General features: G+C 38.5%; 2 protein-coding genes across 2 annotated transcripts; both read left to right on the top strand.

Moving 5' to 3' along the window:
• Nucleotides 1-379: 379 nt before the first annotated feature.
• On the top strand, nucleotides 380-13266 carry lman1 (lectin, mannose-binding, 1). Its single transcript, XM_020643027.3, has 13 exons — nucleotides 380-622; nucleotides 1829-1983; nucleotides 2437-2544; nucleotides 4033-4094; nucleotides 4483-4582; nucleotides 4711-4834; nucleotides 6277-6335; nucleotides 6529-6661; nucleotides 6861-7048; nucleotides 7800-7879; nucleotides 12254-12419; nucleotides 12509-12633; nucleotides 12727-13266. Exons 1-13 carry the CDS (start codon nucleotides 403-405, stop codon nucleotides 12761-12763), a joined length of 1557 nt encoding a protein of 518 aa, XP_020498683.2. The 5' UTR covers nucleotides 380-402; the 3' UTR covers nucleotides 12764-13266.
• Nucleotides 13267-16920: 3654 nt separating this feature from the next.
• cplx4a (complexin 4a) lies at nucleotides 16921-23315 on the top strand. Its single transcript, XM_020643034.3, has 3 exons — nucleotides 16921-17266; nucleotides 19712-19799; nucleotides 22275-23315. The coding sequence occupies exons 1-3, from the start codon at nucleotides 17103-17105 to the stop codon at nucleotides 22500-22502; spliced, it is 480 nt and encodes a 159-aa protein (XP_020498690.1). The 5' UTR covers nucleotides 16921-17102; the 3' UTR covers nucleotides 22503-23315.
• Nucleotides 23316-25612: the final 2297 nt, after the last annotated feature.

The raw sequence follows: 25612 nt of genomic DNA, 5'->3' as shown, positions 1-25612 counted from the left end.
GAGGCAACTATTTTTTTCTTATTAATTTCTTAAAATCCTCACAGGACCTTAAATCAAAATTTGTTGGTCCTTTAAAATAAAGTTAATTAAATTGTGGGCCAAAAATATTCAAATTGGACTTGTTCGAACAAAGCGTGAAAAAATAATCTAAGTTGATGATGATTTTCTAATATATAAAATATTTTTTACTTTTTTTTTTTTTTTTTTTTTTTGTGTTGACATCGTCATTTCTGTAACTACCGGCCCCTCAGTCTCATTACAGCTGTAATCGTTGTAATAGGCGAGAGGAAAAAAGAAAAAAAGGACCAAAAAAAACCGTCCAATGAGAAAACGCCCTGTTGGCCCTTCAGGCATCCCGTCATGCTCGTGGTCTCAGCGCTACGTCAGCAGTGATACAGAAACATGGCGGTGTCCATAGCACAGCGCCGGGCTGCGAGCGCTCCTCTGTTTATATTAACTTTTCTGACAGCGTTAATATTTCACCACAGTGTCGCCGACACCGCTACCGGATCCCACACCCCAGAGGAACCTCCTCACCGGCGGTTTGAGTACAAATACAGCTTTAAAGGACCGCACCTGTCTCAAACCGACGGCAGTATCCCTTTCTGGATCCACTCTGGAAGTAAGTTTTTTTTCGTCCAGCTGTCAACATCACAGAGCCGCTGCTCGACTGCTGTGCGAACTTGAAACACTCATGTCGAAATAACAACGAGGACAGTTCAGCTACTTCATGTTTTTATAACTGATGTGTTTCCTCTGAACATGCACAGAAGTAAAAAATAAAAAAAAAATGCTCCGTGCATTTAAAAAGCATGAATTAAAGCTGCGTTGTTTTGCGTTGGAGTTGTATTAAAAACTTGATTGGAAACATCGCGTTAAATGCTCTTGGCTGCAAGCGGATGTGTGCAGAAAACAGGCAGCCCAGCACTGTTGAACTTTCAACATGCAAATATGAGCCTTTGAGTTCTTGCAACACACACATACAGAGAGTTGTCCACCAGTTGCTGACATGAGCATTCAATAAGCAGCAGCATGAGATAACACTGACTTCTCTCTCAATCAGTATTTAATCTGTCAATAAAGATTACCTTTTGCTGCCAACAAAATTCAAAACAGTGGATTAGCGGAAACACTGCAACTGCACCGAGTCAACTTTGACAATTTGAAGTCTCTTTTTGTTTATGTTGTTTTAAATACTGTAATTAGATGACAGTAAATAAGGGAATATTGGTTGATATTCTGTTTATCAGCATTATGGACGCTGCATTTAGACTGAAACCATGCTTTACACCTGTTATTACATCCGTAGCTTTAAGTCACCAAAAGACAGTCACATTGTTTACAACCACTTCAAGGATGGAGAAATAGTTGTAAGGGAACGGTTCTGATTTTGTCTTAAATGATCTACTGTCAGATCATTTGAAAAACAGAGAAAGAGCGCATCAAAAGTCTCCAGAGCTCCAGGTGACGCTTTCAGGTTGCATATTTTTTAAAAGCTAAAGCGAGTACCTTTTGTTGGTTCAATCCCTGTGTCGTCACAACATCAAGCGCTGAGTAAACACAGATTACGTAAACAAATCTAAGGAAACCCGTTTCTGGAATCAAACCCTGAGGCACTGAAAGGTTAAAGCAGCCACACCTTTATGAAACCGACTCATTATAACAGAACTGCATGTTCTCACAGAACGTCTATTGCTCTAGACTAACTTTTTGTGTCTGTATCTTGTAAAATACATTTTTTTACTAAATAAGTTATTTTGATAGACTTCATTAACATAGCATGCTGATATAATCCCGCCCTCCATCTCTCCTCTCCCCGTCACACCAGATGCTATCCCCAGCGCAGACCAAGTGCGAATCACGCCCTCCCTCAAGAGTCAGAGGGGTACCGTGTGGACGAAAAACAAAGTCAGCTTTGAAAACTGGGAGGCCGAGGTGACCTTCAGAGTATCAGGAAGAGGCAGAATGGGTGCAGATGGTTTGGTAAGGAGGCTTTAAACTTCTCTATTAAACTAAAATGAATAACAACTGACAACAGAAGTCGGATTCGAACCCAGGGTGCCCATTTGAGGACTATATTGTCTCTGTACATGGTGTGTGTGTGAACTAACCACTAGGCCACCGGTGCCCCAGCTTCAGATTCTATTCTACTCATCTGTCAATCTCTGCTTAACCATTATAAACAAATATAAACATTATGACCGTAGCGTCCTTTGAGCGTCTTGTCGTCGTTCCTGTGAGGGACGTGTGTGAAGAAGAGCTCTGGAACATTTCAGACGGCAGACTGTTGTGACAAAATGTAGTAAATGATATAAACATCTTGAGCTTGCTTGTTCGATAACAGTACAAATTTAATTTATTCTTAGTTTGTGATTTTTCTTCTTTGTCTTCCTCTTCTGTATATCATATTTACTCCACATTGTTTGTGTGTTACAGGCTGTGTGGTTCACTACTGAACAAGGTCTCGATGGTCCCGTGTACGGTGCAGCCGACCAGTGGAACGGAGTCGGAATCTTCTTTGACTCTTTTGACAACGATGGAAAGGTCGGTGTCAACTTCACCCTAAATATTATAACTGTATAGTTTGAGGATCGATGGGTGCCCTGTGCTCATCCGGGGTGCAGCTAGAGCGGGAACAAAGAGATTTCAAGATCACAGTAATCCAGCGCACACCTGGATTGTTCAGATTGGATCACCAGGTGTGGGTTTACAAGACTAAGAGTCATCTTGATACACCAAATATCAACTTCTAGATTATTTACAATATAATATGAAAAAAACACTCTCAAACAATTACAGATCATGTGACAACTGAGGTTATGTACATCAAATATCTACATTCACATTATTTACAATATTGTAAATGCAGAATAAACACTAAAGCCAACGAGGCCAAACGCATTACTCGCTCCAAAGTTTTATATGCATTCAACTTTAAAGTCAATCCGAACAATCCTGATGTCGATTGATAACTCTGATATGACAACTGTATATTTACAAGAGTGTTGCTGAAAGTGTTTAAAGGAAGAATGTGCAACATTTTACACATAAATACAGCAGAAATCCAGTTTATCCTCTGTAAATATCTCTCTGGGTCATGACTGTCTACAATGATTGAGAAGTGTGAGTCCTGCCAGCTGTACTTCATGTTTACATGGACGGGGGCGGCCGTGTTTATAAAGCTGTTTTAGTCAAGGACTAGAGAAAAGAAGAATAACATACTCACTGCTTATTTGCATGTCACATCAGTGTGTTTAGATCTCAGTCATTCTGTGTCAATTCATGTGCAATATGAAGCTACGAGCTAACCAAAGCGTGCTAACAAAACAAATCAGGCAACAGACATTCATCTCGACAAAGGACAGTTTTGTCCACAGCTTACACTTAACGATGCTTATTAATGGAGCGTTCTAGTTCATAACGCCTTCGTGTGAACGCGAGTGGAGAGGGGTTGGAGGTGTGTCGCTGGAGGAGAGCGGAGGCTTCAGATTAGTCGAGGTGTCACCAAACAGCAGTTTGTTTTGGTTTCATGCTGGTCGACATCAAAAAGTCACACATTCTTCCTTTTAATTGAATTGTGAGTCTTTGCTAAACTAAAAGAGTCACTGCTGAAGCAGTTTTGACTTTTTGTTTCTTGTTGTGAGACCTCCTGCTGCAGTGATAGCTCACATCAACACAAATACAGTCGATCTGTTTGGTTTTATATAAATATGTGTAGCTGTAAGTGTAATCCACTTGTACAGTTTGACCTCTTGAATATTAGTTTTGTATCATTTTGTGGTGATGAATATTTAAAAATATAAGTCTGTTTTTGTGTCAAACTATTTATAAACCCAAACATCCATTGGTGTTTTCCAAAACAACCTTTTTTTGAAAGGTTTGTTTCGATGACATTTGAATAATATTTACATGTGCTCAGGTATGGGATTGATATTTTCAATACGATTACCTTCGAGCAAAGCCACCTCTGGTCTGCAGATGAAAAAAAAAAAGAGATTAATGCGCTTCCTTGTTTTCTCATTGTCGTCGCAGAAAAATAACCCGGCTATCATGGTTGTGGGAAACAACGGGAACCTTGTTTTTGACCACCAGAAGTAAGTAAACATTTCTTGAGCTTGACTCTGATGTCGTCACCATCTGAACCTTTTTTAACAACTTAAAGCAGATTAGGAAATATGATTATATTTGCTTGGAAAGTAAATAATCCTCTATCTTTCCTAATCTCCCCCAGGCCAGTGAAAGCTTTAAATCATATTTTCAATGCCAGTCCAGTTTGTCTTGGCATTCAGTGTTTACATCCCCGATAAGCAAGTGTTTACGAAAACATAAGCATGAGCATCCATGTCGTTCACTTATTTAATCAACTTTAATCAGACTGGATTATTTCTCTCTGATCTTCAGCGTCCACATGGAGCACAGTACTGTTTCTACATGTATGTCTTCTATATATTCTGTCTGAAAATGTTTGTTTTTTTGATCCAGTGACGGTACCACACAAGCCCTCGGGACGTGTTTACGAGACTTCCGTAACAAACCCTACCCTGTGCGAGCCAAAATCACCTACTACAAGAAGACCATGACGGTAAGAAACTGTAAACCCCTCGCATGTAAAGCTTAAAATACAAGAGTCCTTACCTTTCGACTAACCTGTAAACATGTATGTCAGCACTCTTCAGCCTGATCTTTAAAATGTAACGTCTCTCTCCTCAGGTGATGATCAACAACGGCTTCACTCCGGATAAAGAGGACTACGAGTTCTGCACAAAAATAGACAACATGAACATTCCCAGCGAGGGCTTCTTGGGCATTTCAGCCGCCACCGGGGGTCTAGCAGGTAACTAATCATTTCCCCACATTAAAAATAAAACTCTTTTAGTTGTGAGAGGATTTCTTTTAAAGGAAGGATGTGTGACTTTTTGATCCCGTAGATGAGCACCAGCATTAAACCAAAAAAAAAACCCTGCTGTTAGGCGACACCTCTGCTATTCTGAAGCCTCGAGATGCTATTTCCTGTGGTCTGCATTGTTGTGTTAGCAGGCTAAGGTTAGCACGCTTTGGTTAGCTTATAGCTTCATAAATTGACACAGAATGATCTAAAGACACTGACGTGACATCCAAATAAGCAGTGAGTATGTTATTCTTCTTTTCTCTAGTCCTTGACTTAAACAGCTTTATACACAGGGCCTTCTCGTCCATGTAAACATGATGTAAACACAGCTCCGACAACAATACAGCTGGCAGGACTCCCGCTTCTCACTCATTGTCTACAGTCATAACTCAGACGTTTACAGAGGATATACTTGATTTCTGCTGTATTTATGTATCAAATGTTGCACATTCTTCCTTTAAAAAAAAAGCCATGTGTCTGTCTGTTTGAATATGAAATAATTTAGCTGAAATGTTCCATCATAGAAGGAGAAATGGTTTATTTGTAAACATTCTCCTGATAACCTGCCATGAAGGACTGTGTTGTTTAGCAGAAGAAGAATGGGTGCTTCAGTGACATGTACTGCACCGGGGTCAGTAAGGGGACGTTTGGTGAATGTTTTTGTATCCCAAAAATCCAAAGGAATAATTGTCATAAAGAAGAAAATAAATCAAACCTGCACTTCTGTTTTATCCTGCTCATTACTTGTAGAGATTTCTTGAGAGTTATCTCCTCCACTAAATCATTTAACCCATCAGTACTCTCCATTTTACAGAGTTTAATTAAATCCTATTGTTACTTTCCCGTGTAGGACAAAGGGGATGTAGAGAACAAGAATGAAAGAAAACCAGAGAAGAGGAAGAGGGAGATGAGGAAGAGTTGAACTATTTCTGAACAAATGAAGATAAATGCAAGTCAAATCTGAAAATGAGTGTCTTTCAAGAAACAAAGTTTGAACACTGATAAACAAAATAACAGTAAATGCACTATGAAACACGATGGTGGCACGTCTAAAAGCTCCCCTCCTTTCTCTAAAGAAGTGAGCACAGACTGACTGGCTCGGCTCTCTCCTCTCTGCTGCTCTTCAAGTAGTGGGCCTTGATTAGCAAACAAAATGTGAAAACCTGCAGTGACCTTGGTTTCCACTGAGACTTCTCCTAATATTACAAGATACATTTATTTCTAGAATTACTGATCTACAATGTTAGATCTTCTTACTTCCAGGTTATTACTAGTAAAAGGGGATCACCACTTGCACCCTGTTCTCATTATATCACCTCGTTATAACCTTACTATTTATTTTTATAACTGTTGCCATTTTCTAATTCAAAGTTTCTCTCCTGCATCAGATGACCATGACGTTTTGTCCTTCCTGTTATTCAGACTGTCAGAACCAGGGCAGCAACCGGTAACTACCTTTTACTAATACATGCCCATTCGTGTGTGTGCTGTTCACTTCTCTGTGGGTGTGTGTGTGTGTGTGTGTGTGTGTGAGAGTGAGACTCCGTGTGTCAGTGCATGCATGTGTACGGCCTAGCCAAAGCACTGCTTCTATTGAGCTACGAGAGGGTTTTCTTTTTTTTCCCCCTTTCCCATTGAAGCCCCCACCTGAATCTGAGATTCCTAAAGAAGAGAAGGACAAGTACCAGGAGGAATTTCAGAACTTCCAGCAAGAGCTCGACAAAAAGAAAGAGGAGTTTCAGAAGGAGCACCCAGACGTCCAAGGAGAGCCAAGTTAGTTTTCTGAAACCAGAGGCCTCAGTTGATTATAAAAAAAAAGTATTTATAGGAACAAAATAATCATTGACTGTGAAGAGGTTTTATCTGTTAGAAAATATAGCCCAATTAATCTCCCAGAGATATGAGCCTGCATCAAATATATAGTTTATTTAATTTTCTTCTTTATAAATGTTTGTATTTCCGATTCTTCCAGTGGAAGACTTGTATGAGACCGTGAACGACCGGGAGATCCGTCAGGTGTTTGAAGGCCAGAACCGAATCCACCTGGAGATCAAACAGCTGCACCGGCAGCTCGCTATGATCCTGGACGAGCAGAGACGATACGTCTCCGTCATCACCGATGAAGTCTCCAAGAAAGGGACGAATGCTGAGTCAGGACAGGTGAGTATCACTATTACTGAATCTGAACTATGCTCAATATTTACTCAGCAGCTTTGTTCCTCTGACATCACGCTGTGAATTTGAAGCTCAGACGATGTAAACTCGTCACTCTGCGGTTTTTAAGGATCGCAGTTCATTTAGACAACCTGTTACCATTTACTGATTCGCAATTCATTAGCAACCAACCTGTTCATTTGTAAGATTTCCAACATAGAAAAAAAAAAAAATGGGGACATTATTCATTTGTTAAGCTCACTTGAGTGTCCCAGCCCTCAGTGTGATGTCAGTGAATACACTATGATACGCTAAGCTAAGCTACGCTACACTGTATTGTCCCCTTGGGGAAATTTGTCTTGGACTCAAAGTGCTGCCAAACGTTCAGCTGCTTCCTCTTAAGTCAATCAATAAAAAAAACAATAGAAAATCACAACCACGTGTAAACAGAAAGGCACATACCAATGCGAAACAACACAACATATAATTACCTATATTGCACAACGCTATGGTTGATAGGATGGTTTCTACCACTACAAGGATTTGATTCATTTCAAGAGCATATATTCAATCGATTATCAGATAATCACAGAACACAGAAAAAAACCTTCACTTTTACTTTAGTTTCCTGTGTACACCTGCTAAAGTTGCCTGTTTTTATAGCAGGTTATGAAAACTAATACAGCTTTTTTTATGACTGTTTTATCAAACACTGCAGTGTGTAACCTTCAGACCATGTGCTGTATTCTTCTTTCAGCTCGACTCTGCCAGTCAACAACAGCTCGGCTCAGTCGTGGCCTCCCAGCAGGAGATTCTGAAAAACCTGAATGATTTGAGGTAAGTAAAAACAGTGTCATTGTTGTTGTCTGTCTTAAGAACTAGCTGTTTTTTTTTTTAAGCAAACATGAAGAGAAAGACCCTGATACTCCAAAAAAACAAGGGAAATCCTGAAGCTTAAATCCCCCAAATCATATTTAATCTCAGGATGCAGCAGCCTCAACGTCACAGGTGTCTGCTGGCCTGATAATCCAACCTTCACTGTCACGTGCACGTGCACACACAAACACACTCTAAGAGCCACAGCAGCGAAGGAGATAATCATCACAATGGCTTTTAATTTAGCTCCAAATAAGTTTACTCATCTGCTGTGGTCATTTAAAGAGATTAATTAGGACTCCATGCGTTCAGCAGGTGCATAATTCAGAGCTCTTGTCTTGGTTTCCTTTGTCAATAGATAAAAACATTATAAGCAAACAACAATCCACTCGATAATAGCGAAGCACAAACCAATGTCAAACACAGATAACAAATACCAGACCCATAATGCATCAGATCCACAAACGAAAGACAGCTTTAATAAGAGAATGAAATATCTTTGTGACAGGAGGTCTGCAGACATAAAAAGTGTTCTGATCATGTTTTACTGAAGTAGCTGAGAGGAAGCTCCTTAAGAAACAGGTAACTGCCTGATCATGTCAAAACTCATAATCGTGATTGTTTTCATTGATTTTGAGATCACGATTATTAAACATGATTACTCGTTGATTTCACAACTTTTGCATGACATGTATTCATCAAACTTTCACACTCTTAACACTAAAACGTCCTGAACACTTTGAAAATCAAGCGAAAAAATATCTAAATGATAATTATATTAAATAAATCAATCAAATTAAATAATGTTTGTGAGATAGTGGAGGTATACTACTGTGAATGAGGCACAGTAATCATTTAAACATGATTTTCTTTTCATGATCGTGGGAAGATAACATTATCATTGAAATGGAAACTAAATTTATTGCCAAGCTAATGTGATGGTTGTAAAGCTCATCTGCCAAAAGAGACGGGTACAAAAAAGGGGGGGGGGGGAGTGTGCCGGTGGAGTAGCTCAGACAGGTAGGGGCGAGCCAGGTTGTGAAGGGCTTTGTAGGTGATGATGAGGAGTTTGAAGTGGATCAATGGGGGATGGGGAGCCAGTGTGAGGTTATAAAGGACGGGGGTGGTGTGGTCACGGGTGTGGGGGTGTGTGAGAAGACGAGCAGCGGAGTTCTGGATATATTGTAGTGTCTTGAGTGTTTTGGACGATGAACCCGTAGATGAGACTGTTGCAGTAGTCTACTCTGGAAGTTTTTACATGGCCTTAAAAAAGGTTTTTGTGGTTTTTCAAATGAGGCAACTTATCCAAGGCCGCAAGAGTCATGAGTCAATCAGATCGAACGACATAACCACTCGACTGTCGGCGCCCCTTAAAGTTATATGTTTGAAAATTCCAATCAACATTTGACCCCAGCCTATTGAAGGAGCCTGGGGATTTTATTCTGGAAAACCCTGCAGTCAATTGGTATACAGTGTCTATCAATTGTATAACTATATGGGGCCAGATGTAATGGTGTTTGTGGAGTTTTAAAATTATTTTTGCACAACAGGTTAACTTGATATTGTAGCTATGAGCTCTTTGTTCGAGTGTGTTCAGTCTGTCTTTCTGCACGGCTGGACCTGAAAAGCTGCTGAGTGTCCATCGTGTGTGCAAAAACATGAGCAAAGAATCTCAACATTACCTACATGGGGAAATAAAACATAATGCATTACATATCAAGACATGATAGGTATAGTAATATCCAGCTGTAATCTTCGTCTTCCTCTCAGATGACGGCCTGATTCAGTTGTATGCTAAGATAATACAGCTTAAGAGATTTTGTGATGCGCTGCCGTCTTTGGCAAAGACTCAGATGACTCTTTGATTTTTTTTTTTTTGTTCGTACAGTAAGTAAGCCTGATTAGGTGAATGGAATGTAATTCTTCATGTTTACAGCTTGTCAATAACATATTTGTGCTTTTGTATTACTCGCCTAAGGTGCTTTTGGGCTTAGTCACCGAGAGCACGCAAGCAATTTAAATAAAAAGTCCTTTTCAGAACCTGACCTTCTGTTCGATGTGTGAGGGGATTTAATCGATATTTTCTTCAAATATTTCACAAAAACTGAGACATGAATGATCCAAAGAGTCTGCTTATTTTCAGTTTGTGTGTTAAAGGATCGGACAGTTGATGAATTTGAATTATTTCCACATGATTAATCAACTGTGTAAACTTGTGTATATTTCTCTACTAATGATATATTCCTCCTGCTTCTGCAGTTTGATTGTGTCTTAATTCAGAAGGCATTAAGAATTAATCAGAATCACAAGATATTAAATCTTTTATTTTATGTAACATTAATCTCTCAGTCTTAGTAGTGTATCATAAAGAACCAAGCTGTTTTAATGCCCTAAATCCAACTGGACATTCATCCTCAAATGACTTTGACATACATGATTTCTTTATTATATTGTTGACCCAGAACATCCCTCTCAGGTCTTATGTAAAGATGGCAGAAAAAGACAAGCAGATTTTTAAAAGTGAAAACGTGACGTGAAGGTGGTGCACAGGAGTCTTCTGATTGGCAGTGAATAAGTTCAGACCCCGTCAAAAGGCTGCAGCTGCTCCCTCTAATGTGCTAATGTGAGCGACTGATCTGTATTAGTGTGTAGATTAAGCTCTCAGTTCATCCTGACCCGTCTTTTGAAACACACAGTTTATGATAGGACCTCGTCTCAGACTAAATATCCAAGGAGGGCTTTCTGCTCAGAAATGGGTCACTTGTAGGAGATGAAGATTAGACATTAGGCTTTAATAAATGCTCACTTACTTTCTCAAGGGAGATTTTTTTTCCCCCCTCTGTGAACAAATTAGATTTTGTTTATATGTCATCCCTGTCCGTCTTTTCCGTCCGCAGCCATGTGGCCGAGCAAGAAAAGGCCACATCTTAGCACCGTTTTGTCCTTATCAGATTAGGAGTCTTTAAATACATCTGTCACACACAAGCAAAACATGCTTTTCCTCCCAATTGATTTCTTGTCACAATCCCCCCTCGGGGCCTTCCTGCTTACACGACCGGAGTTCCTTTCATTTGTTCACTCACTTTTCTTTATAATCGTCTTAGACGTGTTTAAGATGATAAGGGAAACTTATTGCTTTCTCCCTGTAAGTAATCAACTTTGAGAAATTGAATTTTGTCGAGAAATTTGATCCCTGCTTAGAAGTCTTCATTCTCTTCTAAGAATGCTTTAGACGGTTTTTTACTTCATTTACTGATGAAAATGGAAAGGAAGACCCAGCTTTACAGATTTGATGTTTATCACTGAGGAGACATGATTGCAATGATGTTGGATTTCATATTTTCATGTCTTTTCAGGGGGTAATGTATGGAAATTTGACGCTGGGTGAACCAGCGTTTAAGGTCAGTCTGAATGGATCGGCACATTTGATCTGCAACAATGACTGTTTGACAACGCTCGGGCTGCTTTGGTGTCCAATGAAAGGGTTTCTAATAACAAATATAAACATGACAGTATTGGGATTACTTATTGCTGGTTGCCTAGTGACCTTAGACAGACACAAGAGTCAAGAAAGTCACAGCACCTAGTCAAGATAGAGCAGACGACCCCCCCCGAATAGCTTTTTGCACAGATCCAACACAAACAATGCCGTTATTTGATTGGACTATAGATAGAATAGGAAATTGAAAGAGAGAGAGAGTGGGGTTTGACATGCGGACAAGGAGCCGCAGGTCAGACTTGAACCCGCTTGAAGGTCCTCCTTGCAGCAATGTCCCTCCATGCAGCTAAGCCCCAGAAAGATTTCTCTCCTTTTTCCTCCCTTATGGGCATCCTTTCTGACTATCACTGTTTTTATTAGTCTGTAGCTTTATGACCAGACTGTTGCTCCCATAATTCCAGATAGCGTTCCTCTGTGGTCTGTTTCTGAACCTCTTGTTCTTGTAATCTGTTGTAAGAACATGTTTTTATAAGGGATTAATTTAGCAATCATGACCTCTTTTATCAGATGGTAATTTTCTGTTTTTCTAACTTTGAGAATATGTAGCCTCAGGCGAATAGGGATTAAGAGATTAATTTTGGACAATTTGAATTACTGTTAATAAAAGATACCAAAGAGCATATTTACTGGACATCATGTTTCCAAATATGACTTCACTGAAAACACGTTCCACATTGAGTGGTAAACATTTTCTCTATATCGTTTAGAGAATGATTTAGTATTAAACGGCTGTTTCACTAAACATGAGCCCTCTGGGGAATCAGTCACAGTATTGATGTGTTTTTGCACCACTGGTTAGTCTTTCACAGTACCACATCCTCTCTTTGTCTCTGCAGAAACTCCTTTTATGAATCACTGAAACAGATCGGCTCAGCACAGCCTCAGCAGGGGAATGCAGTCGGTTTGGGATCATACGAGACCATCCAGCACTTCAATGACATCAAGGAACACCTGCACATGGTGAAAAGGGACGTGGAGCACATGGTCCAGCGTAATGCTCAGGTAGGTACTGATCACAGTCTGGAGCAGTTTCTATAAACTGATCAGAATTAAGCTGACTAAACTCTGAGCTCTGTTTGTTTCACCGACAGAATCCTGCTGAGAAGGCTATGAAGTGTCCTGAAGTTCCTCCGATGCCCGCCTGTTTGTCCACTGTTCACTTTGCAGTATTCATTGTCGTCCAGTCAGTCCTCTTCTTCTGCTACATCATGTACAAGTAAGACATCAAGCATTTGATTTGTCTATAATTATGCTTTTGATTTAAGCACCTTTTCTATTTGCATGATTTAAATGTTCTTTTCTCCTGCAGGAGTCAACAGGAGGCAGCAGCAAAGAAGTTCTTTTGATGAGATGAATTTCTGATTTGATATGTGTAAATGAGGGAATGTTCATTTTGATAATTATTTTTTTGATTGATCCTTTCAGATTGTAAGTTATTGTTCTTTGAAAAAAAAAAAGCTTTTCTTGAAGAAATTTGTTTTAATTACGTGCAGAGTTTTAATTTGATCCGAAAATGGTTGTGCGTGAATGCTGGTGTGAGTCTTTTTTGCTCTGGATTTTCATCATGATGTAAAATGTTTCTTGCAGTATTTTTTGGGTCGGGTCAGATCTTTGGATTTTGTTGTCAACAGTTGAAATCTGCCACTATCTCATTTCATGAAATCGAACTGTCAACAAAAGGAGACCTGTGTTTTGAAAATGTGCAATTTTGTATTAAATAATGCTGAGCTATTGACGAACAGTCAGAGCAGACGACTGCTTAAGTTAGTCTGTTTTGATGGAGTCAAACATGTCAGAATCTGACATATCCACAACCTGAACAATTTACATAAAGTGAGAAAACAAGTCACTCCTGTGGTGTCCGCCTATTCTGTCACATACAACGCACACACCTATATTCAATAATATGTCTTATCATTATCACTGTATTTAGCATATGTATTGTATTTAGCAGCTGCAGACCATCATTTTGTTGATATGATTAAAAAAATCTCTCAAATTGTCGACTGCATCGCTGAAAAAGGGAAGATAGTAATGTTAAAACAATTAGTCTTTTACTAGTAAAAAAAACAAAAAGGTAAGTTGATGTTGAAATACAAAATTCATTTTCGAGTTCAGTGAAAAGGAAACCATCAGCAGCTGCAGATTTGGAGAGGCCTCAATGATCCCCTAGCAATATACAAACAGCCATTATATAGTCTTTACATTTTATAGCTTCACATTGAGCAAATGTGTACAATTTTAATTTGACAAATATCAAATTAATTCTGCTATGAGTAATTTATTTCTGCTCTTTTAACAGTTACAAAGTATAATCACATCTGTGCTGCCACTCAAGAGCTGTTAAACCGTTTTTCGCTGTTTTTATAACAATGAAAAAAAACTATTTTTTCTGTATTCTGATGGAAGCTCTACTCGCAAAGATCCATTTCTTAGTCTTATAAAGCAAACAAATATTCTTACATCAGATAAGATAAAATGCAATATAAAGCAATATATGTTAAAAGCACATTTTAAGATAGGCCTACAGTGATTTCCTGAGAAAACTTGAAACTGGCTGCACACCCTCATCTATGGGGACTTATGAAAAGCAGCATTAAGACTAAAGACCCAAAAGCTTTGTTTGTGGTTCTCTGAAGATGTACTTCAGAACAAAAGTAAATGCTAACGCATTTGCTCGCTAACATTTGCTTAAAAGCAGCAAAAGATTTCACTCAGGCTGCTACTAATAATAAACTTTACTTATATAGGGTGGGAAGCTAAAATACTTTTATAAAGTAGGCTACTTATATGTTCAAGGTTACAATTTGAATATACAAATATTTTTAATGTCAGACCAAGACATTTGAATGTGAGCATTTGGATCAACACAGACTCTTTTTGCGATAGCATGCAGTTAGTTGACAGCTAGCTGTTAGCTGTTGATCACAGTTCAACAGTCCTACACGTAAAGACAGGAAGGCTGACAATTCCTGGCAAATGTTGATGTAAGCTCGCTAACAGTAAATGTAATGAAAGCTTGCTAACAGTAACTGTAGCCTGAGGAAAGCTTGCTAACAGTAACTGTAATGAAAGCTCGCTAACACCCCAATGTCCCGCTAGATTTTCACTATCCATTCACATTGCAGTTGCTGATAAATTGAGAAGCCAGTCATCTATCAGATTCCCCCAAATCTAATGTTCAAAATTTCACTGAAATCTTTGAAGTTCAAACTTTTTGGTTTCACTGATCAGGAAGTCATTGGCAAAGTCATTACGAATCATCATGTAGGGAGTGTGAAAATTTGTACAAAATTTGATGACAGTCCATCCAAACGTTGTGGAAGTATGGATCAAACTGGATCAACGTAATGACCAATTGACATTAGGCTACTGTTCTACGTTCAGAAACATTGAGTCACACTGGTTCAGTGGCGACATCAGTTACACTGTGATTCATTCTGAAGGAGGAAACACTCAATTAAGATACTCATCTAAAATGTATTTAGAGATTATTTAGGCTCTGAAGTAATCCTTCTTTAATTGAATATGATGGACATAACTGTTATAGTTGTATTAGATATAAGATGACTTTATTGTCATTCAGACTATAGCCTACAGTATCTAATAGCCTCCTGTGGTCAGGTGTTGCAAATTAGCATTTTGCTAAAAACACTAAGAGCAGTGCATCTGGGACCTGTGCATGGTTAAATGTTACAGCACCAATGTTACTGTATAGCCGTTTTCACATATGCACTCTGGATAATATCTAGATAATTGCAGGAGGATGCAGGATTTCCTGAGGTAAGACTTGACGTAAATAAACAACACGGAAGTAGCGGCCGAAGCAACAGAGTCCGCTAAACGATGTTATAATGAGAATATTTGCCTTTATATCAATGCTATGTGTAGTCCAATGGAATGACAACACCCACAAAAAAGAGGAGAACAACATACTGACGAACAGAAAACAGTATGCAGCCGTTTAATTACGTGCACGGAGATCGTAGTGGTCGCGTGCAGACACTTTAGGCAGTCACTGTATATAAACATCACTCGGGTCCCATTGGCTCGAGTTGAAATCTCCAGAGTATATGCGGCCGCGTTCAGACATCAGCTCACTCGGATATTCTGCGGATAAAATACTAAAAGGGGTCTGGCCGGAGAAACTCCGGGTAAAGTCCGCGCGAAAAATGCGACTGTTTGCGTTCACACATAGCCTAAAGAACCTCCAGGTAGCCAAATCTCCGGAGTTTTTCAGGAGATTTCCGTATGTGTGAAAAGGGTTTAAGTCCATGTCAAATAAACAAATAAATAAATATAAGACAGAACAGTTTGTGCAAAAAGATAACAGTATGAGCAAATGCACGATAGTCTGTTCAGTCCTCCTATGTTACTCAGCGGATATTTCTTTTATCAGTTGATTTTTGTTGGGCTGGGAGTTCAGAAGTCTTATTGCAGTGAGAAGGAAGCTTCAGAAGTATGAATAGTATGTGGTTGGTGTGGGTGGCATAATAAATGTAATAAATAAGTATGTACTATCGATATTACATTCTAACATTTTACATGATTTTTTGGAAGTTCAAAGAAGAAGAACAGATGTAGAGAGGAGTCATGCAGCCTGAGGCAGGGGTTTATTTATATCATACATATCACTGTGATGAGGCTGACTTTAGGTATTTATGAGATTACTCCCTTGGGTTTTATTGACTGATGCACAACACACACCTTGACATCCAGGTTCAGGAAGCTGTGCTGCAGGACCTGCCTCTTGCACAGTCCCCCCATTTTCCATTACAGTCTGCTTGACCCTATAAGTTAAAGAAGGCAATGATAAATAATGTATGCCCGCGGTTTTGTATGTATTTTATTAATCTACATACACTAAAGATGCATTGGCGTGGATCATAACTTGAGGACATAACTGGTTGCAGATGAGGATTCTGAAATGTCTGATTGCTCATGAATACAAGAGCTATTTTACAAGTCCTTCAGCAGTCTTACAGATAGCGACAGAGTAAAAAGGTGAAGTGAAATGAGAGCTGTCTCCTCCCCATCTCTCATCCTCCTGTCAATCATCCTCCTTCTGAACAATAGCACGGCATGAGCGGTGGCTCCATAGGGGGATAAACAAGACTCTAATCCCGCTCCTCTCTCTCTCTCCCTCCCTCTCTCTCCCTCTCTCCCTCTGCTCTGTTGGTCTCAGCGGTGTAAGCTGCACACGGGCCGGCCCGTTCTTTACTAATATGATTAAACCCAAGTGGGCGGAAGCAGCATATGTGGTCCCAAACTGTGGACATCCATCTCCAAAAGCAGTTTTTGGTGATTTCTGCGCTTTGCTCTTCATAAAAATGCACAAGTGTCAATAATATTCAGAAAATACATCTACAAAGGTCTGAATGATTTAAAAATAGATAGAAAACAGGCCATCTGCCTCTTAGCATAGTAGAGCAGGGAGGATTAAATCCAGATTATGGCCGAGGCAAAATGTTGTGTGTGTGTGTGTAAGCGTGTGTGTATGTCTGTTGCTTGTCGTCAGTGTGTCCTTGGCTCCATAGTGAAGCAGCAGGTTAGCCATAGAGCTACCACTGGATTTGACAGCTTTAGAAAAGCGAACCGGAGGGCATCATAAAGGGAGCAACAACTGTTTGTTTTTTTTAACTACAAAAATATTCTCTGTCTCGTAAACTTGCCTGTAAACTCAAGATGGCTTTCTTGATCAAGAGCATGATTGGGAACCCCCTGTCAGGAATTGGTCTTGGTGGTGGAGGTGACAAAGAAGAGGAGGCCACCCCCTCAGATCCAGCCAAAGCAGCAGGGATGACACGCGAGGAGTATGAAGAGTACCAAAAACAGGTGGTGGAGGAGAAGTAAGTAGCAACACCGACTGTACTCCACTTTGAATTCTTCTCATTGGCCCGTCCAAAAGAGAATGGCTGCTGAGTGTTCAAACTGACCTTGACGATCTGTTTTGTACCACGTTACAACCCTTCCATGTTCAATGTTTAATTCCCCCTGATTATTACAACACTTAACTTTTTAAACCCTAAAACGACTTACATTTTAAATAATGTGTTTATTATTTTTAATGCACTGACAACAAGAAAACTGCTTTTAAATGATGCATCTGTTGCTGAAGGTCACTGAAGAGACGCTCCATATCGTCTGTCATGGGTCCTGTCTCCCATAATCTGTTTTTTTTTAATGTTTCTACATAAAGAGCAGCTAGGGGTTAAATTATGAGGGAGCTTCTTTTTTTTAAAACAACTGAATGAGGATCTTTAAAATGGCTTATACAGGAATTTAGGGCAAGAAATGTTTCATATTTAGCATAAAAGTCATTTGGAAAAGGAGGATCTGAGGCTGTGCAGCAAAGAAAGTGGATGAATGATTGAGGTAGTATTTGTAAGAGATTTATGTTGACACACTTAAAGATTGGACATAAAATGAGAAGCAGGTAGATCAGTTTTGTCCACCTCTACAATACGATGCTGTTGACCAGTGCAATAGTCATTTTTTGTTTGTGTATTAAAGTCCATTTCCTTTCCATTAAACAAACATTTTATCATGCAATCAAACCTAGAAACGATGACATCACACCATCGTAATCATAATAGAAAATGTACATAACAGAAATTTCTCAAATTGATTGAAATCTGGAATTTGGGCTTTTGTGATGCAGCGTAGATTTTTTGCAGCATCAAGCAGATCCAGTTAGTCTGTATTACATAACAGCATTAATCCAGCCCCTACACTCTCTCGTGTTTTGGAAATGACTTAAAAAAAAAGACAAATTCCTCCATCATTGCTGATTTCTAGAAATGTTTTCAAATCCACATCAACAAATCCTGATCCACAGAAACGTTTGATTGAAGCTGAAGGGACAGAACATGAAGGACTACACGTGTTTGTTCAAAATTTGACAAGTAAGATCAAAACTATTGGCTGGATGGAGTACTGAGTCAAAGGTTCAGTATCTTGATGGTCTTCTACCCAGACTTTTGTTGTTTCACTACGGTTCAAGTTGCGGTGTCTTGGCTTGATTGCAAATCTGCTTGACTCAGTCTGGCCTAATAATCCCATCTTTAATTGGCTGAGGGAAAGTATGCAAGTCTCACCCTGGACGTGCAGCAGTATGCAGGGTGCATTAAAGTGCAGGCTACAGAAACTGAATGAAATTAATGGGCTTTGAAAAACTTGACTCCACTTAAAGTCAAGTCAAGACTTTTTCTTTACTGTGTTGTAGTAATGTCACAAATAAAGTTTCTTTTACTCATAAGATAGATGACATACTCTCCACAGCTAGTGTATTTTCTGTTCTATGACACTTCAGAAAGTTAACTCCACCATAATCACTGACAGTAAAGTTTCTGTATTTCAAAGAAAAGTAGATTAAGTAAGCTACAGATTCCTGCTAAAGCCATGAAAGTCAAGTGAGAATAAAATAAAGTGCAAGTAATCCATATCCAAATCTTGTTGACACGCCTGTGTTTGAAGTAAAAGCATTTAAAAGAAAAACAAGTTTGACATGTTAACTCTTTCAAATTTTTCCCATCTTTTCATCTGAAACCAAATGTGGGGGGAGGGGGAAGTTGAAGCCATGAAAAGAAAGTTTGCGAGGACATTTCCAACTTTGATCTTTTTATCCATTTATGACAATAAAGGAAAAAAGTTTGCAGAAAAAAAGGACTGCATTTTTTTAACCTGTTTGGTCAATGGGGATGAAATTCTGCTATCTGTGACAGAAGAAAACTTTTATGATATATTTATTTTTTGCCGTTTCAAAAATATAAAAAAGAAAGAATGTATGCTACTATATATTCAAAATTATTCTGTCTTTAAAATGTTTTTGTCATAAACACAGGAAAAAAACAAACATCTAAAAAAAAAAAAAAGTCTAAATATTTTGGTTGTTGAAAGTTTTGAGAGAGAGTCAAACACTGTAAAGCCAAAGCAGATACACACAATGTGACTACATGTTATTTACATATTTCCTGACTAGAACTGATTTTTAAAATAAATGTAATCTTTCATCTCACATTAATTGAATCTTTTTCTGATGTGATTTCCTGCATTTATGATATTCAGGTGAACTGAACTATGTTTTCATTCATAGTATTAGACTGATGTGTAGATCCATGTTGGATTAAGATACACAGATTAAACCAGTGGATCAATAACAACAACATTTGATGACAAACAAGACACAAGGTCATTCAGTTCGACCTTGCTGGTATTGTCTCCCAGCCTTTGTTGGATGTTTGAAGACGAACAATAACGTTTGCCATTCTAACAATATTCTGTTTGGATTTCAGGATGGAGAGAGATGCAGATTTCTTACACAAGAAGGCAGAGAGGGCGACACTCAGGGTGTGCCTCAGAGATAAATACAGGCTGCCGAAGGTAAAACCCCTCAAAGATCTTACACCTACAACTTAAATCATCTACTAAAACATCATTTATTGCCATAGAAGAAGAAATTATTTTAAGTATTCATCATTTTCAAGCTGACACCTTTCTGTAACTCCATTAAGTCTTTATAAGCACTATAAAAATATTTAACATTTATGTATGCATGTATTGTATTTATGTATGAATGCTTTAACTGTCCTCTATTGTAACTTTTACCAGTAAAACATACTGTATGTTGTTCATTATAACATCAATATATCATCCGTTCATTCACCAGCTTCAACTAATGAATCCTAAAGGAGTTATGATTAATCACATTTCAAAATGTAAAGCTGCTTAAAAAAATGAGACGTTATTTACCATTTACTTAAAGTAAATAGCTCACTCATAATCATACAACGGGGGGTTAAGTGTAATTATATGCATCAATCAGACACCAATGATTATGCATTTCTAATAGTCTCCCTTTCTAAACAATTGAATTAGGACAGGTAAACATATCCATCATTAAATGGCTTTAAATTGACCGGCCTGTGCAAGTCGAGCAACAAATAGCTGCCTCAAGGCTGAGGTCATCTTTATCTAACAGCAGCACTTGGCAGAGCTGCAGGTCGTCAACAGGAGGTGGAAGCGCTGCCAGTAGATTAGCCAGAAAGACGTTCAACCAGCGTTCCTGGAGACGTTCATGTCCCACATTGCACTTTGAGTCTCACAAAGCCAAAGCTGAGCAGGTGTCCCCAGGCTCATTAGAGAGCAGCACCACCGAGCAGTGTGGACTGGCTTTAAGAAAGAGCGCCGTCTGCTTCAGTGGATGTAAACGCAGTGATTTTTTAAAAGGAGTCTTGAAGATCATTTGGCAGGAATGGAAGGAGCGAATAAGGTAGGCTACGTTTGGAATTAACATGAGGCGTTTAAGGTCAACACCAGCAGAGTGTGTTTTAAAGCGTCCATTTATCTACAGAACTTTCCTCTAATAAACTTTGTGGCTTTCTTGGCGTATGAAATAAACGGGCTCACAATCTGTTTTCTAATAGTGTGATTTTGATTCGTCTGAATGCGGTGATGACCTTGGCTGCTTGAGGCGTCTCTAATACTCTCACCCCACAGACGCTCTTTTGTTCCGTTAGCTTGCTCAAACAATGGCTGCATTTCTTTTCACTGTTTGTCTTTTAAATTGAAACCATGCATTTCTGATTAGAACAATGGCAAGGATGTTACACATATAACTCTAATTAGTTTTCTTAAATGATGTTTTCATTGCATGTCAGCAAGAAGAAGAACTAATGACAAAGGCCATTATATACATTTTAATTGATTTCCAGCAACAATTAGACACCTAAAGGCTTTGTTCTTCTTCTCTTTAAATAGGTGAGAGGTTGAGGTTGTATATTCATGCAACAGAAAGTGAATTAGAAAACAGTAGTTGTATATCTTTTTATGGATCCAAGCGTGAATTTCAAGTCAAGGCCGGAAGTTGGTGTTGGTAGTCTAATGGAATTAGAGTCTCGTGCAACACTATGGAAGATATCTTTAGACTATGGTTGGGATTGACGGAGGAAAGGCTAAAGCAGGTCTGAGATAATCCCACAGATTGACGCTTAAAGTAGTCACAGTAGTACCTACTGCACGACTCTTCCAGGTAAAAAGTGATTAGATTTAAATTGAGCATTTCCATGATGCACATGAGAAGTCCAAACAGTCTGCCAAAATGATCAAATAAATAAATACAATAAAATAAAAACAGGAGGACATCCTCCAGTGCAGTACATGGATCTGGATTAAGACAAATTCTGGAGCTCATTTTACTCGTCTCCTAGCTTGCCTGATTGCTCGCTTATAATACGAAATGAAACCCAGAAAATATGATGTCACATGTTTAAATAGTAATAAGAAAAATATTACAAAGAGGACAAAAAATTGTGACCAACTTCATGTTTTTTAGGTCTGTGCTCAGATTCATGCTACACATTAAATAAATCATATTGGATATAATGCATTGTTTGTCATATCTGAGTGCAGTGGTTGGTGAGTTTTTTGCATGTTGTGGAAATCAGGCGGGCAGTCAGCATGTTAATCCTGTAAAAAGCCTTTAAGTCAGTCTTTAGGTTGTTTACCTCTGAAGAATATTTCAATAATAGAAATATACGCCGATTGTTATGATCAGGGAAAACAAATAATGCCCTCCCTCATCCCTCATACTGAGGAAATATAAATGTAATAACAGTAAGGAATATATTATAGACTAATTTATCTTAGTCCAAGAGAAGAGAGATTGGAGAAAAACAAAACAACCTGTTTGTTTTTTACAGATTTCTAAACAAAAAAATAAGGACCGTTGTGTTTGTGTGTGTGTGTTTGTTTTTTGATGTAACAGAGACTATTTTGTCCACAACATATATAATCCAGATGTCAAATCATAGCCTGTGAATCTGACCATGTTTTCTTCCTGGTGTTGTCATCCCTCAGAGCGAGCAGGACGAGAACATGATCGAGATGGCCGGGGACGACGTGGACGTGCCCGAGGAGCTGCTCAAGATGGTGGACGAGGACGCCACGGAGGAGGAGGGCAAGGACTCCATCATGGGCCAGTTTCAGAACTTGCAGAACATGGACATGGACCAGCTGAAGGAGAAGGCCTCGGCCACTGTCACCGAGCTGAAGAGCAAAGCAGAGGAGAAGTGCTCCGTCATGTGAGGGGCCAGACGGATGAGTCTGTGATTGAATTAAAAAAAAAAAAGGAAAAGAAGGGAGAAGACAGGAACAAAAAGAAAATGAATTTCAACACTTTCTGGGAATCTGCAGACGTGGTGATGAGTCGCCTATTATAAGCAGAAATACCCAAATCATCTTTGTGAAATAAAAAGTAAGTTGCAAATTGTGATGCCCCACCTCTCCCTGCACGACGGTTTTCTTTGGATCAATTACGTAGAAGTTACTTTTTCAGAAAAGTTTTGCTTTTCACCTCAATTGTCATGGTCATAAGCTCCACTACATACAAAAAAAAAGTTTATTATTTGTGATGAAATGTTGACTTTTGTTGGAAACTGAGACAGTCACGTCTCAAAAACGTCTCAAAAAGTGTGATTTAAATATTGTTATACCAAGACTTGCTTATGAAAACCTTGTTCAAGTAATACACCAATCCTGTGTGAGTGTTTCAACTTTCCTTTTGGTTTGCTGAATAGTTTTTTTTTTTGTATGTGGTGTTTGAACTAAGTATGATATTTAGATTTATTTTTCTGTCTGTGTTATTTCAAATCAAATTACATCAGAACATCTTTGTAAGTCTTGACATGTTCATTTATGCTTATGTCTCCACATTCATATTGTAATCGTTAAAAAAGTGTTGCAGAGACATTTTTGCAGTTTTGCACAAATCACAGCACTGAATGATTTATTCCGTAAGAGTGACAACATTGTACATAAACACTGATAAAAAACTATATGGAGGTACTTCAAACTGAGAAAGCAGATGTATTGTTCAAATAAAGATGAATATTGAATATATGACATGTGTCTGTGTTTAGTTGTGAAGCTGGAAAATGTACAAGATTTGGTGGGTTTTTTTTGGTCACTTCCTGTCCAGAGTTTGTCTTTACAAAGCTCCATGTGCAAATCAAGTAAAATACTAACGATCTTCACTTAGGAAAAGAAAATCTTGCTATGCTTACAGACTAAAATGTTGCAAATGGGGCTTTTTAAAAAAAATGTATTTATTTTTTAATTTAAAGGCACAACAAATTAACACAATAAACAACAAACCACAACAACAACATACGGACACATTACAACAAAACAAAAAAACGAACAAAGACTAACAACGGCAGTTTTCACAATCAGTATAGAGCTAAATAAAATCATTCATATTCTATTCAATTGTATTTGATGTTCCTATACACATTAAACTGAACCATTCCTCTTTTAGAAATATTGCCAATGGGGACCATTCCCTCACAAAAACCTCAAGAGTACCTCTGAGTACATGAGATAATCTCTCCAAAGGCAAGATGGACATCAGTTTTTCATACCACACTGAGATATCAGGAGGATCTTCACCTAACCATTTCTGTAACACTGTGAGGCGTACAGCATACAAAGTAACTCTAAGAATGTACTGGTGCCTACGGTCACAGAAGTCCAGTCCAAGAACAAAAATGATGAGGATTTAAAGGAATATAACGCCCAAACATTTTCTTTATCTCATTTTGGACCGAGAGCCAGAATTGTGATTTTAGGACATGACCACATAAGATGACCATAAGTGTCACAACTACTTTTACATTTCCGACATAATGATGAGCACGTAGGGTCATATTTACATCTGATAGCCGGGGTCACGTGCAGTCTGTGGATGCTACTGATAGTAGGGATGTTGACAAACATTTGATCATATAAAAAACTTCGAGTATTTTTGTTTAAAGACAACGCTTTTAATAATATATTTTCCAGCTGAGTCATATAGAATACAGTATTATATGCTGGAATGGATTTGATATAACTCCTAAGTTGTAGATAACGGAAAAACTGTGTTTGAGAAAGTTTAAATTCATTCATAAGTTGGGAGAAAGATTTTAGAGTCCCATCTAAAAAGAGATCTTGTATTTGTGAAATACCAGCACTCTTCCATGTTTTAAAACCCCCATGTGAGCAAGACTGTACAAAATCAGTATTACATGAAATAGGAGCCAAAATAGAGTATTGAGTCACAATCCCAAAGTGCAAACGCACACGATTCCACGTTTTCAAGGTGTTTCTGACAATAAAATTATCTTTCACTCCTTGTAGACTTAATGCATTGTTTATGAATGGCATATCGCAAAGGGCGGCTTCACATCCAGTATTTTCTAAATCCAGAAATGTAGAATTGGCATCATTTTTTATCCATTGAGTAATGTATGTCATTTGTGAAGCCCAGTGGTAGTACATCACATTTGACAGAGCTAACCCCCCTTTGTCCACTGGTAACTGAAGTTTCTCCAATTTAAGTCTTGGACGTTTATCTTTCCACACAAATGTTGTTATCATACTATGTAATGATTTAAAAAATGTAACTGGAATATAGTTGGGTAACATCTGCATTAGATATTACAGCCTAGGGAGGACATTCATGTTTACAATAGAAACACGGCCAAGTAATGATATGGACAAAGGGCTCCGTCTTTGAAGATCTTTTGCAATTTCACTTACCACTGGGTCTAAATTCATTTTTAACAAATTATCAAAATTACTTGAATCCCTAAATATCTAAACCCATCAGAGGACAACTGAAAAGGTATGTACTCTGCTAAATCAGAACATATTAAGTTTCCCAACGGAAAGGCCAGTGATTTTCCAAACTTGACTTTATATCCAGAGAACACCCAGAACTCATTTATTATCTGGATATGTACTTGTTTTTGGACATTATGGTTTCTAATTGAAATCCTCAGCAGCATTTGAAATTTCCAGCCACACAGTAATTCTGTTGTATCACCATTAAACATGGGAAATTAAGCCCATTACCCAAAGCAGGGCTAATGCAGTAAATAAAGCAAAAAGGTCTTAATTTAATTGGGCATTATCCAAACACTTGTTAGAGATGATTAGGAAGAACTGGAGGGGGGGGGAATCCTCAACATTCAGAGTTTCACATGGACCCAAGTTTGAACGGCTGTGGATTTATGAAGTCTGGAGATTACCATCTAATAGGATCAGCAGAGCCAAGGTTGTCAGCTCGTGCCCCAGCTCTCTCTGTCTTTATCTCTCTCCCACACTCTGAATAGGAATACCAATACACACACTTTAGTCTTGTAACAACTAAAATA

Source organism: Labrus bergylta, chromosome 17 (genome assembly GCF_963930695.1).
Source record: "Labrus bergylta chromosome 17, fLabBer1.1, whole genome shotgun sequence".
Taxonomy (NCBI): Eukaryota; Metazoa; Chordata; class Actinopteri; order Labriformes; family Labridae; genus Labrus; species Labrus bergylta.
This window is presented reverse-complemented; position numbering and strand designations above follow the sequence as displayed.